The following is a 15,450-nucleotide window of genomic DNA, read 5'->3' as shown; positions in this document are numbered from 1 at the left end:
ATATCCCTTTAGAAAATAATGACAAATTAATGATAATGTTCCACTTGAGCATCTCTGGCTGAAAATCACCATAAAAACAATTTTTTTCCACATGATATCAATTCCTATTGGTGGATCTGACACAGTGTATTTAGTTGAACAATGTTTCAGCCACAGTGTTTAAAGAAATATGCCAGAAATTCTAATGCTGAGAAACAGATACTAGGATGGAATACCACATGATAAAATGTAAGGAAAATGAGGATACTTATTGGAGGACTGAGTAATCCTCACTGGTGATCACAAGGTGCTTGGAAATTGTTGTCAACCCCAAGCCCTCCCTTTGATTACCACTTCAAATTATTAACCATTAATTTGCAGTGCTGTTCATGGCAAGTGGAGGATTTTGTCCTCACACACTGAGGACAAGGAGACAGTTTAAGAATTTTAAATAGATATAGAAGAGCAAGTATTTCCCTCCCCCGATTCTAAAAGCCTTTTAAGAATCACAAATCAAGAATTCTCACATTCATCTACAATTTAATATAAAGCATTAGTGTTTCTATACCCACAACAAAACATGGACCTGCAGAAGTTTTCAAACAATCTTCCAGCAGCTTCATGCGGGTCTTCTGGAGCTCAGGGCTGTCCCATTCATCTTCATGAACTCCCCAGTACAGATCTATGACCTGGGGACCCAGAGAGGAGGCAGTGTTAATTCACCTGCAGGAAAACTCAACTGACATGTAGGCTTTATTCTTATTCACAATATTAAGCTAATATGACTTCTAACTTTTCTCTTGGCAGCATGTTTTGCCTTTGATAGGGAAAATGATTTTTAAGATTAATCTAAAGGGGTATTTTTTTTTTTTAATACCATGATGGTTTGGGGATGAACACTATAATTTCTTTTTTTTGTCCCTGATTATACTGTTGACATGGGCCCAGAGAAAATGAAATGTTAAATGTCAGAGGCTTTTCAGTGCAGGCTTTCATTATATTGAAATGGCAACAGGATTTCAGAAGTCTGAAAGCAGCTGGGATGTAGTTACTACATTATCTGAGATAAGGAACAGTGTGTAATTTTACACTGTGTCTCAATATGAGAAGGGAAAACCACAATGGGCATTCGCATATACTGACCCAAAGTTAAATAAATACATTTCTTTAAAAAAATAAAAAAAAGAAACCTGTTATCCCATGGGGACATTTTGCTTATATCTGTTATCTCTAAGCCCCTAAGCAGCTCAGCTTTCATCACTACATATCTGAAAAAATGTATATAGAAGACAATGAAAGGGATACCTTACAGAGAAGTGAGGATAATGGGATCCTCTGTCTCCTTACTTCAAAGACTACAAGGAAAGATTCTGAGAATCTGTAAGAACTTGTACAATTACACTCTTTGAAAAATTTGCTATGGAGAGCAGTATGAGTTTCATTCCCTTTACTCAACTGCTATCTGCATAAGGTAAACGTTTCTAATTGTAGCTTTGAAGAATTCTTCTTTTCCTTATTTCCTATAAGCAGAAAAAAGAACCCTCTCCTTACTGTTTGCAAGGCATCCAGTGAGATGGAGACCCAGGGCATGGATCCTCCAGTGTGCCCCAAGTACTGTGTACTTCCCTTCTTTTGGCCAACACCCCACATAAGTGTCTGTACCAAAATCTCTGTCTATCTGCACTTGAATTTTTAGGTGGCTGATGGAGATATAACAGATTCTTTAAAAAATATTCCTATGGCCCAGGCAATGAGTTCTATAACATATGAAACTATGAACACTTATTTTAGGGTTCTTGCTTTAATATTAAGAAAGGGGAACATCTGAGATATAACTTCACTGTCTAATATGAGAGCCATTAGCTGTGGTTATCTAAAAGTTAATATAAACTAAAAAATTCAGTTCAAATGCTTACTAGTCACATGCAGTTACTGACTTTCATGTTAGAAAGTGCAGATATATTTATATATACTTCACCATCACAAAGTTTAACTGGACAGAACTGTAAATTACTGAACTTCTTATACTGAAATTACTAAACAAGACATTTTTGACCATCTGCCAATAAACTGTCAAAATAAACACACGAATCTGCAATGTGAATGATAACTCGGTTGTGCCATACACAAACAACCATACACAGAACCTGGTCCCCATCCTTTTGGCTGACACTGTTTGAGGATCTGAGGAAAGGTATGATTTAGAATAAATGAGATACAGAAATGGTAAAAATGAAAAGTTGATGTAACAAAAGCTGTAAATATATACCTGCTATTCCAGTCAAACCTTTAAGTGACATAAAATTATATAAAGTAATAATGATGTCATTGTAACTTATTAGATGTTGAATATATAATAACAATAGCACAAAAAGGGAGAAAAGGGAACAGAGCTATAAGGGAGTAGTCTTTCTATTGCTGAGTCACTTAAGTCATGTCTGACTCTGTGTGACCTCATGGACTGTAACCCGCCAGGCTCCTGTGTCCATGGGATTTCCCAGGCAAGAATACTGGAGTAGGTTGCCATTTCCTTCTCCATGGGATCTTTCTGATACAGAGATTGAACCCATGTCTCATGTTTTACAGGCAGATTCTTTACCACTGAGCCACCTAGCTCAATGGAATTAACTTAGAATCTGCTTATGATTTATACTAACAATATGTATATGTCTTTAACTACAAAGAAAAATTACTCAAAAATAGTGAAAAAATCATTAAAGGAATTAAAATGTTAAACTAGAAAACAGTCGCACACTGCAAAGCAAAGCAAATAGAGGAAAACAAATGACAAATATGTAGAATAAAAGTAAAATGACAGAAGTAAATCCCATTATGTCAATAATACCATTATGTCAATACATTAAGTGTGACTGATTTAAACAATACAAAGGCAGAGACTGATACTGGATAAAAGCAAGACTTGACAATATGCTTCTACAGGAGATATACATTGGGCTGCTGCTAAGTCGCTTCAGTCGTGTCCGACTCTGTGCGACCCCATAGATGGCAGCCCACCAGGCTCCCCCATCCCTGGGATTCTCCAGGCAAGAACACTGGAGTGGGTTGCCATTTCCTTCTCCAATGCATGAAAGTGAAAAGTGAAGTCGCTCAGTCGCTCAGTCGCGTCCGACCCTCAGCGACCCCATGGACTGCAGCCTTCCACGCCCCTCCGTCCATGGGATTTTCCAGGCAAGAGTGCTGGAGTGGGGTGCCACTGCCTTTTCCGATACATTGGGCAGATTGGTTAAAACGGTGGAAAAAGATTTATCACGCCAACACCAACCATAGGAAAGCTCACAGGGCTATTTTAATATCACAGAAAATAAATTTTAAAACAATATAACTAGAGATGAAGAGGGACATTTTATAATAAGGGTCCATCCAACAGGAAGATATAACAATCATAAATGTATGTGCAACAAAGAGCCTTAAAATACATGAACCACAAACTGACAACAGTGAAGGAGAAACTGACAATTCAACTGTAACGACTGGAGACTGAATATCTCATTCAATAATGGGAAGAAGAACTAGAAAGAAGATCACCAAAATCCTAGAAGACTGAAGCAATACCATAAACCAACTAGTTCTAATGTCTTAGGACAATCTATCTAACAACAGAATGTACATTCTTAAGTCCACAGAGAACATTCTCCAGGATAGACCATATGTTAGATGATAAAACAAGCCTCAATAACCTTAAATAGATTTAATTCATATAAAGTATGTTCTCTGAATACAATGGGATGGTATCAGAAATCAATAACAGAAACTTGGAAAATTCACAAGTATTTGGAAATTAACACTCCTAAATAACCAATGAATCAAAGAAGAAATTACTAGGGAAATTAAAAATTACTTTGAGATGAATGAAAATGAAGATACAACATACTGAAACTGTGAGATGCAAGTAAAGTAGTACTTAGAGGAATTTAGACCTATAAACACCTATATAAAAATTAAGATTTCAATAATTTAACTGAAGACAATAGGAAGAGGAGATCAAGGGCAAGCCAAAGCAAGCAGGAGGAAGGAAATAATAGATGACAATGGAAATTGATGAAACAGAATAGAAAACTTAGAAAAAACAAACCAAAAATTGGTTCTTGAAGAGATCAACAAAGGGGACAAAACTAAATGAACAGACCAAAAAAAAAAAAAGCTATCTAAAATGTGGGGTGAAAGAGGCTATAACTATTAACCTTACAGAAATAGAAGAATTATTAGAGAATACTATGGACATCTGTGTGCCAATTAATTAGATCCCTTACATGAAATGGACAAATTCCTAGAGAGACACTGGCTATGTAAATTGACTCAAGATTGAATAGAAAATGTGAAGATATTTATGACAAGAGATTAAGTAGTAAGTTTTAAAAAGCTGCATAAAAAGAAAAGCCTAGGTTCAGATGGATAAACTGGTGAATTCTACCCAATGTTTACAAAAGCATTTGTATCAATTATTCAGTCTACAAAAGAACATTCCTAACTTACTCTGAGACCAGTATGATCTTGGTATCACAGCTAAACAAAAATATTATGAGGAAAATACAAAGCAACATCTCTTATGAAAATAAACATCCTCAACAAAAGTACTACAATTCCTAACCTGGTAGCACATAAAAAGAATTATATAACACAACTAGGTGGGATTTATTCCATAAATGTAGCATTAGCATCAGAAAATCAACTAATGGGAGACACTATATATTAATAAAGAACAAAACCCATATAGTCAGTCTCAACAGATACAAAAAGAGTCCAACTAAATCCAACACTGCTTCGTGATTTAAAAAAAAACAACCCTCAACTATTAATAGAAATTAACTTCTTCCACCTGAGTAAAGGACATGTTTTAAAGAAAAACATATCTAACATGATACTTAAGGAGCACTGAAAGTTTTCTACCTAAGATTAGAAGCAGAAGAAGGATACCCAGTATTTCCACTTTTATTCTACACTATACTGGAGGTGGAGGTTCCAGTCAGGGCAACTGGGCAAGAAAAGAAATAAAATAAGTCCATAGAGGAAAGGCAAAAGCAGATCCACCTGTATTCATAGATCACAAAATCTTATATATTGAAAATTCTAAGGAAACCACTAAAAAACTTACAATTAATGAGTTGTGCAAGGTTGTAGAATACAAGATCAATGTATAAGATCCAACTGTAAAACTCAATATTCAGAAAACTAAGATCATGGCATCTGGTCCCATCACTTCATGGCAAATAGATGGGGAAACAATGGAAACAGAGATTTTATTTTCTTGGGCTCCAAAATCACTGCAGATGGTGACTGCAGCCATGAAATTAAAAGATGCTTGCTCCTTGGAAGAAAAGTTATGACCAACCTAGATAGCATATTAAAAAGCAGAGATATCACTTTGCCAACATAGGTCCATCTAGTCAAGGCTATGGTTTTTCTAGTAGTCATGTATGGATGTGAGAGCTGGACTATAAAGAAAGCTGAGTGCCAAAGAATTGATGCTTTTGAACTGTGGTGTTGGAGAAGACTCTTGAGAGTCCCTTGGATTGCAAGGAGATCCAACCAGTCCATCCTAAAGGAGATCAGTCCTGGGTGTTCATTGGAAGAACTGATGCTGAAGCTGAAATTCCAATACTATAGCCACCTGATGTGAAGAACTGACTCATTTGAAAAGACCCTGATGCTGGGAAAGATTGGGGGTGGGAGGAGAAGGGGACGACAGAGGATGAGATGGCTGGATGGCATCACCGAGTTGATGGACATTAGTTTGAGTAAGCACCAGGAGTTGGTGATGGACAGGGAAGCCTGGTGCTGCAGTCCATGGGGTCGCAAAGAGTTGGACATGACTGAGCAACTGAACCGAACTGTACTTCTATATACTAGCAGCAGCAATCTAAGATAAATTAAAAAGTCCATTTAAGAGCATGAGAAAGAATAAAAAGCTCATAAATAAACTGAACAAAAGAAATGTAAATTTTACATTTTGAAAATTACAAAATACCATTGAAAGACATCCCCTATAAATGGCTGGGGGGAGTAAATATTAAGATGGCAACACCTCTAGATAAAGCTATAGATTCAATGCAATCACTATAAAACTTCCAGCTGGCTTACAGAAATTGACAAGCTGATCCTAAAAATCATATGGAAATTCAAGAGACCCAAAACAACCAAAATAATCTTGCAAAAGGAGAATTAAGTTGGAAGACTCACACTTCCAGATTTCAAATTCAGTATGAAGCTACAACACAATTGCACTCATCTCACACACTAGTAAAGTAATGCTTAAAATTCCCCAAGCCAGATTTCAGCAATATGTAAACCATGAACTTCCAGATGTTCAAGCTGGTTTTAAAAAAGGCAGAGAAAGCAGAGATCAAATTGCCAACATCCAATGGATCATCAAAAAAGCAAGAGAGTTCCAGAAAAACATCTATTTCTGCTTTATTGACTATGCCAAAGCCTTTGACTGTGTGGATCACAATAAACTGTGGAAAATTCTGAAAGAGATTGGAATATCAGACCACCTGACCTGCCTCTTGAGAAACCTATATATAGGTCAGGAAGCAACAGTTAGGCATGGAACAACAGATTGGTTCCAAATAGGAAAAGGGGTACATCAAGGTTGTATATTGTCACCCTACTTATTTAACTTATATGCAGAGATCATGAGAAATGCTGGGCTGGAAGAAGCACAAGCTGGAATCAAGATTGCCGGAAGAAATATCAATAGCCTCAGATATGCAGATGACAACACCCTTATGGCAGAAAGTGAAGAGGAACTCAAGAGCCTCTTGATGAAAGTGAAAGAGGAGAGTGAAAAAGTTGGCTTTAAAGCTCAACATTCAGAAAACAAAGATCATGGCATCCGGTCCCATCACTTCATGGCAAATAGATGGGGAAACAGTGGCTGACTTTATTTTTCTGGGCTCCAAAATCACTGCAGATAGTGACTGCAGCCTTGAAAAAGACCCTGATGCTGGGAAAGATTGAGGGCAGGAGGAAAAGGGGATGACAGAGGATGAGATGGTTGGATGGCATCAATGATCAATGGACATGGGTTAGGGTGGACTCCGGGAGTTGGTGATGGACAGGGAGGCCTGGCGTGCTGCGTGCAGTTCATGGGGTCGCAAAGAGTCGGACATGACTGAGCAACTGAACTGATGAAGCTACAATAATCAAGATAGTGTGATACTGGCATAAGTGTATTCAATGGAATAAAATTAAAAATCCAGAAACAAATTCTCACACTTATGGTCAACTAATTTCAACAAGGGTGGCAAAACAGTCAACAGTATTGTGATAACTGGACAATTACATGCAACAGAGTGAGGTTTTATTCCTACCTCACACCATATATAAAAATTAACTAAAAATGGATCCTAAACATAAATTAAGAGTTAAAACTATAAAATCATATTCTTATAGAAAACATCTTTGTGACCTGGATTTGACAATGATTTTTTAGATATTATTGCGAAGTTATAAATAAGTAAATTAAATTTGACTTCTCAAAATTAAAAAAAAATTGTGATTCAAAAGACACTAACAAGAAAGTGAAGAAGGCACCCTTAAAATGGAAGAAAGTATTTGCAAATCATATTTGATAATAGGTTTGTATCTGGAATATATTAGGAACTCCTACAACTCAATAAGACAATCCATTTTAAAATAGACAAAAGATTTGAGTGATATTTCTTCACAGAATATATACAGATTGCCAATAAACAATAATCTAATCAATATTACCACATGAAAAGATAATTTCATTAGTCATCAGGGGGATTACAAATCAAAACTACAAGATAACACTTCATACCCACTAGGATGGCTATGATCAAAAAGACTGATAACAAGTGTTGATAAAGATGTGGAGATTACAAACCTCATGCACTGCTGGTAGGAGTATAGAACAGTGCAGCCACTTTAGAAAACAGTCTGGCAGTTCCCCAAATAACTGAACAGAATTACCACATGATCCAGCAAATTATTCTTGGTATATACCCAAGAGAGATGAAAACCTACCTCTAGACAAAATATTTGTACATGAATGTTCATAACAGTAGTATTCATAATAGCCAAAAAGTGGAAACACTTCAAATGTCCATAAACTGATCAACGGATAAATAAAAATGATATACATCACACAATGGGGTATGTTCTGGCAAGAAAAAAGCAATGAAATACTGATACATGTTACAACATGGATGAGCCTTGAAAATGCTATCCTCAGGGAAAGAAGCTAGTCACAAAAGATCACCTGTTGCATGATTCCATTTTCATGAAAGGTCTAGAACAGGCAAATCTATACTGTCAAATAGTAGATCACTGGTTGGCCAGGGCTGGGAGGGAGGGGAATAGGGCAATTAGGAAGTGATGCCAAAGGGACAGGATTTCTTCTTCGGATGATGAAAATATTCTAAAATTGATTTTGGCAGTGATTACATAACTGTGAATACACTAAAAACACTGAATTGTATACTTTAAGTGGGCAAATTTTTATGATACATGAACTGAATTATCACTCAGGAATACTCTGCACATCTAGCTTGGACTGTGATTTTCTACAGGTCTTACAACTCCAATTCAAAGAACTGAGAGAGTAAGAACAGAAATGTTTAAATCATGCACTTGGTACATGAAGAGCTAAACAATAAGATCTCACTAAATATATGTGAACAAATGACCAGGGTAAAAGTCAAAACAAGGCATTCACTTATTTTTTAAATAGAAGCCTAAATGTCACAAGATTTATTTGCCATCTATGGGAGTTTTTATAATCATTTTTGCACCTGTTATTTCCTTAAAATCTGGCCACCCCTGCCTTCACCCAGGCCTTCATAGGTACATGTATCCTTACTTCAATTGCACTGTTTAAAGAAAAGCTGGAAGTAAGAGAATATTTAAATTGTTCTTTCTCAAATGTCTTTATGAGCAGAAAATGATGAAAAATAAAATCAAGCAACCATGAAGACAAGGAAGAAATAAATAAATGAAACATTTAGCTTATGCCACACAAAACACCATTATGGGCAAACAGAAATGCCATATATCCACATAATCAATAACTGGCAAGAAGTGGCTTGAACCCAAAGTGCTCAAAAAGACAAGATTTATCATATACTTTAAAAATTAAGTTTAGCTTTTGGCCTAATGTCCAAGCACTGCAGACACTAGAATCTAATTTACTATTTATTGGAATACTACCTTGTTGACAACACATTTTATGTGTCTTTGCTTATTACATCATTAAATATAAAAGCTTAGGAAAGTAATTTGATTTTATCTTTTTTCACTTAAAACTATCTAACTTCTTTAAAAATATTCTCAGGGAAGCTAATTTATCATGCTCATTATAATGTGCTGAATTGGTCTGAAAACAAAAAAAGCCAGAAAATAAAAGCTCTAACAAATTTTACCAGTTGAAATCAGACACAATCATTTAAATACCAAGATTACTGAACAAACAATAAAGCAACTGTGTAAGAAACAAATAATAACCTTACGCTTTATCAAAATAAAACAAAAACAATTTATAATGGTTTCACATTAAGAGCCTCTGAAATTGAAGTATTTTCCAAAATATTTTCCTTCTTAATTTTCCCATGCTATCGGACACTGTGTGTGTTCAGTAGCTCAGTAGTGTCTGACTCTTTGCAGCCCCATGGGCTGTCGTGCGCCAGGCTCCTCTGCCCAGGGAATTTTCCAGGCAAGAATATTGGAGTGGGGGGCCATTTCCTACTCCAGGGGATCTTCCCTACCCAGGAGTCTCTTGTGTCTCCTGCATTGGCAGGCAGATTCTTACCACTAGTGCCACCTGGGAAGCCATATGACACTATCCGAATGCAAAAAAATGTAACTACAGAGACAAGATGACTGGTTCTGGTGTTGAACAAACACGGTACTAAGATGGAGGCTGCTTCTCAAAGGTATTACCATGGGAGGCTACACACTCACTCTGATGATTCTGCCCTTGCCTAGGGCATTTGCTCTGTAGGAATTATCTTGTTTTGTACTGAAAAAACTCACATTACTTATAGTTAGGAGTTTGTTTCTATTAAAATAGTATTTCTCTAGTCTTACTGGTCTTTACAAGACATGGCTTTGAAAAGACCTTTTGCTCTTTAAAAAAAATAAAATTTAATTAAAAAAATTTAATTGGAGGATAATTGCTTTACAATGTTGTGTTGGTTTCTGCCACACATCAACATGAATCAGCCACAGGTATACATGCATTCTTATGCCTCAGACTAGGTTTGTCAGATACTGTTTTCAGTGATAAGCTACGGTTTATGAATCTGGAAATTCTTACTCTGGTTAAGAGTGACTTTCCCCAGATGCATGGGATACAAGAAAGGGGAAAAAAAACCAACCTGACAAGAACAGAACCAACTTTGGGTTTTTCACTCAGGCACGTTATTTGTAGTCACTTTATTAGAACTATTGCAAATACTGATGACTTAGGTCACCTGCAGATTTTCTCTTGGTCGAGTGTTATCTGATAGGATAGATGGGAGCATGACTAAGGTATCCTGATTTCTGAGAAAATTGAGTCCTAAATCAAGCACAAGAACAGGTTGGCCCCAGTGGTCATACACGCTCCTCAGAAAGAGGATCCAATAGCGTGAGTGAGGATAATGTTTCATTCAAAGCCTCACAAAGATGACTAACTCCTCAAACCTGATGCCTCTGTGTCTTGGGAGATGTGGCCTCGGGACAGTCCTAACAACGAATGGTAATGTGATGGTAAGGAAGGACTAAACACTCAACTAAGGCAGGACCTCTGACTAAGGCTTAATGAACTTGGGGACACAAAGAAGGTACCAGAAGTTGTTGAAGGCAGAAAAGAAGCTGCAGGTCAGGAGCTCCATGCATCGATGTTGAGACCAAGCTGGGGAAACTCACTGCATAAAGGAACCTTAGCCAGGCTGCAACGAGATACCAACTTCCTTCAGGGGCAGAGCACTTGACCACAGGCAAAGACCCAAGGATGGCCCTGCTCTGTCTGGGGAATATCAGCCACCACTGTACAGGAGTGACCTGCTGTGCACACCCATGCCTGTATGACTGCTAGTTTCCTAAATCATCTCCCTGCTCCTCTCCTTGCTCCTTCTCATCCACTCACTACCCTACAGGCAGAGGAATCTTTTTAAAATGCAAACTGATGGCCTAGTTAAGATTTCCTTTCATTCTACCAGACACTATACAGAGTAACTTACTTACTCCTTAAAACATAGGAATAGGCAGAAATATCCCTATTTTGTAAATGAAAAGGCTGAGGCATAGAGAAGTAACTTGCTCAAAATTACACAGGTAGCAAGCAGCAGATGCGGGGTTTGAACCTGGGCTGCTAACATCGCTTTACAGTATTTTCCAGGCTTATGCTTCCTATCACCCGAAGACAGAGTCTAGAATCTGTGACCTGATTTATGAGACCCTGCACGAGCTGAGCTGTGCTTAGTCGCTCCGTCGTGTCCAACTCTGTGCGACCTCATGGACTGTAGCCGGCCAGGTTCCTCTGTCCATGGGGATTCTCCTCCAGCTTCACCTTATACCATGTTGTCACTCATGGGTCATATTCCAGCTGTATATTCCTCACACACATTTGTACAACATGTGTATACATGAGTACACATTTATATATTCACATAGACTTACATATATACAGGTATAAATTATATACCTAAACATTTATATAAATTTTCATGAATATATAAGAGGCTTTATTGGTACACTAAGAACACACACCCTAGGGCCAAAGAGCACTGATTCACATTCTGACTCTGCCACTTATTAGCTGTGGGATCTCTAATAGTTACTTTCAATATTTCTAAGTGTCCTTATCTAAAAAAATGCAAAGACAGAATTTACCTCCTAGGCTCCTAGGAAAGATTAAACAAGTTAATATACATACTGCACTTAGAATAAGTGCCTGGCAGGCAGTGAGTGCTACATAAAATTCCTTCCCAAATTTGCTTATGAAAATATGTTCCTTTTGCCAGAAACGGTCTTCTTTTTAACCTGGCCATCTACCCAGCCTTCAGAATTTTCCACAGACTGGTACCAGTTCCTCAGCTGGCCTTCCTGTGCCTCTAGGTTCCACAAGGCATCCCCATCATGCAGGCCCCAAGCTCTGTGCATTTCCTCTGCAGCAAGCACCAGCCCAGTCAGCATCGCGATGACTGTATTCTCTGTGAGACTGTAAACTCCCTGAGGGCAGGGACTAGGTGTGTTTTCAACACTAGAGTATCTACTGCATGCACGACTTGGCCTAGGCAGAGCAGAGGCTCAATAAATGTCTGTGAATAAATGAGTGAAGCCCATGGGACCCAAGTGCCTTAACCTGCCCTGGGGATGTAGGGTAGACATTATGAGGAAGTAAGACAGGAGGCCGGACCTGAAGGATACAGGCACAGGAGACTGTTCTTCAGAGAGGGTATCTAGAGGCACCTCAAGATAGAGCAACAATGACAGAAAGGTGATGTGGCCTGCCAATGTAGACAGAAGCTCGAGGCATCATAATTTTTGGAGCTGAGAGGAAACAAGATTGGGCTGAAGAAACACTTTGCTTTATAGATAAGAAAACTGGGCTTCAGTTACTTTGTCAGTTGTTTATAACTGATTATTGACAGAGCAGACCTCTTAAATGAATGTTCTTTAACTGTGCAAAGACTTGTTAAAAGGTCTCCTCTCCTTTCTATAAGAAATAGAAAATAAGGATGGAAAGAAATAGCTACCTTGTGTTCAGAGTTTGAGAAAGACTTCATGGTGATTGGACCTGACTGGGGTACTTAAGTGTCACCTGCAAATGGGGATCTCTCATTCTGTTTATTGAGGGACTAATCCTCTTGGGTGATTTCCAGAGTTTGTGTAAGGAACAGTCACAATTTAGCAGAGTTACATGTTCAGCAAAGTACAGCTCCTCCAATAAATTCTGGAGTTTCCCACAATGCCACTGCTCTATAGAAGATCAGCTATATGTACAAAGTAAAGGAGGAACAAAAATCCTGTCTTGGGAAGTCAGGCTTAAGAATTCTAGAGGAGCCATTCCATACTGCAGAAATGTTGAGCCAGTATTTAAAATTCAGCTGGAGCAAGAAAGGTCAATGGTGACATAATGCTTTTCTTTCCTTTTATCACCTCTACTAGCTACTAATCTTCCTTTCCCCCTTTTTATAAACTGGCTCATGGATGGGAGCAGGATGATGTAACACGCTTATAAGACTTTTACAGAATAGCAATCTTGGTAAGACCTGCCCAGGCTTTGACAGACAGAACCAAAATGCGAAGCAAGCTAGACAAATTGAAGTGCTGGCCTGAGTGAAATGATGTGTGATTCAATAAGGGGAGATGCATTTCACTTTAGAAAGAGGCACACACTTGATTAATGGAAAATGGGAAAGGAGTGATTAGTTGACAATGTGGAGAAAAGACCAAGGGAATGACAACACATCCTGTTAATTACAAAGCCAATGATGTATTTTGGCAACTCAGGAAGCAAAATGCATTTTGAGATTCCTGAGCAGGCAGACAGTCGGGAGGAAAAAATGAATATAGAGGAGACTGGGCTCAACTGAATATGAGGGTGGTGGTGGAAGAAGATGCAATAGAGGAAAAGCATGTCAACACAACTGACAATGGACCTTCGGTGTGAGACTAAGGAATTGACTAGTTCAGTAATCATTAGTAAGGTCAAACTAATATAAGACTCATAATTTCACTGACCTGTGTACATCTTGGATGGACACAGAGAATATAGCTTCTTTATTTTGTCTAAAGTTTCTTTGGTCTGCTGTCTAAGTCTCTATCCTCTGGTTATCAGGATAAAATGAGCTTCTGTTCTATTCAGGTACCCTAGTTTGAATTAATATTTCCAAGGACTTTTTCAGTTCAGTTCAGTTGCTCAGTCGTGTCCGACTCTTTGCGACCCCATGAATCGCAGCATGCCAGGCCTCCCTGTCCATCACCAACTCCCAGAGTTCACCCAAACTCATGTCCATCGAGTCCGTGATGCCATCCAGCCATCTCATCCTCTGTCGTCCCCTTCTCCTCCCGCTCCCAATCCCTCCCAGCGTCAGAGTCTTTTACAATGAGTCAACTCTTCATATGAGGTGGCCAAAGTACTAGAGTTTCAGCTTTAGCATCAGTCCTTCCAAAGAACAGCCAGGACTGATCTCCTTTACAATAGACTGGTTGGATGTCCTTGCAGTCCAAGGGACTCTCAAGAGTCTTCTCCAACACCCACAGTTCAAAAGCATCAATTCTTTGGCGTTCAGCTTTCTTCACAGTCCAACTTTCACATCCATACATGACCACTGGAAAAACCATAGCCTTGACTAGACAGACCTTTGTTGGCAAAGTAATGTCTCTGCTATTTAATATGCTATCTAGGTTGGTCATAACTTTCCTTCCAAGGAGTAAGTGTCTTTTAATTTCATGGCTGCAATCACCATCTTTAGTAAGTGGTTATTCTTTTTTGAATCAAGATGCTGACTCTTGAAAAAACTGCAGCTTTCCAATCCCCTCCTTCTTTTCCTAAGATGATGTCTGGGTGGTCTCATTCTGAAGGGGAAAAATGGATCGCTAGGGCACAGTCCCAGGTGATGGCCATCACTGGCAGCAAGGCTGGTTGGGGCAGCTCTAACCTAGGTATACTGGCCTTTCCCTCTCAGATTGGTCAGAGCCTGGTACTGCTCTGCAGCCAACTACGGCTACCCTGCCCTGCTGGGGATGAGAAGTCCAGGCCTTGGGCCCACCCTCCATCCAGTGTTTCCACCCTAGGAGAGGTGTGGTCACTTCTTCCTGTCCTCGAGAATAACAATAGCTCTTACCTCAGCATATGTGATACATGGTAACTGAGGGTAGCTTGAGAAGGTCAATCTCATGGTCCCTTGTTGCCATGGCCATCATGTGGCCACATCTGGGTGTGCTGGGAGAGGTAGGGGCAGAGCGGGGACTGCTGTGAGGCCAACTCTTTTCAGAGTCCTAAGCAGGGAGCAGAGGCAAGCTGTTCTCATTTATCTAACCCACCTCCCCTTTTTTGAAGCCCAACTCCAAGAAAGGGAAAGGGCTAGCAAGTCTACTGAACTCTGCCCCTCTGTCTTCTTCATCATTTTCCTAGAGACCACGTCAGGTGGGTCCTAGCTCTGCCTTACTGACAAGCTGGGCCTTCTCTACGTAGCAGATCTTCAGGATCAGAGTCCTCAGTGCTGATTGATATGCTAAAGAAGTGATTTAAGGAATTCAGAGCTATCTTCTCACAAGCTAACAGTGTGATTTCCAAGGTTTTTGTCTGGCTGCATAAACCTTTCTTGTGTACAAGACATATTTCTTGAATCTTTTTCCCATTCACATTTCTTCTGACACAAAGCACCACCCCTCAGACAGATGTCTTGATGAAAGGCCTTTTACTATATTAAAAAAAGGCAAAAGAAAAATGCATGTGAATAATTTCATGATGCCAGATTCTTAATCAGGAGCAAGACT

General features: G+C 38.8%; 1 protein-coding gene across 1 annotated transcript in view; it reads right to left on the bottom strand.

The window, feature by feature from the left end:
• NWD2 (NACHT and WD repeat domain containing 2) overlaps positions 1 to 15,450 on the bottom strand; it is a 242,161-nt gene that overhangs the window by 111,056 nt on the left and 115,655 nt on the right. Inside the window, exon 3 of the mRNA XM_027544238.1 lies at positions 552 to 668. Within this exon, the coding sequence (XP_027400039.1) occupies positions 552 to 668 (117 nt within the window). The remainder of the gene's footprint in view (positions 1 to 551; positions 669 to 15,450) is intronic.

Source organism: Bos indicus x Bos taurus, chromosome 6 (assembly GCF_003369695.1).
Source record: "Bos indicus x Bos taurus breed Angus x Brahman F1 hybrid chromosome 6, Bos_hybrid_MaternalHap_v2.0, whole genome shotgun sequence".
In the NCBI taxonomy this organism is placed as follows: domain Eukaryota; kingdom Metazoa; phylum Chordata; class Mammalia; order Artiodactyla; family Bovidae; genus Bos; species Bos indicus x Bos taurus.
This window is presented reverse-complemented; position numbering and strand designations above follow the sequence as displayed.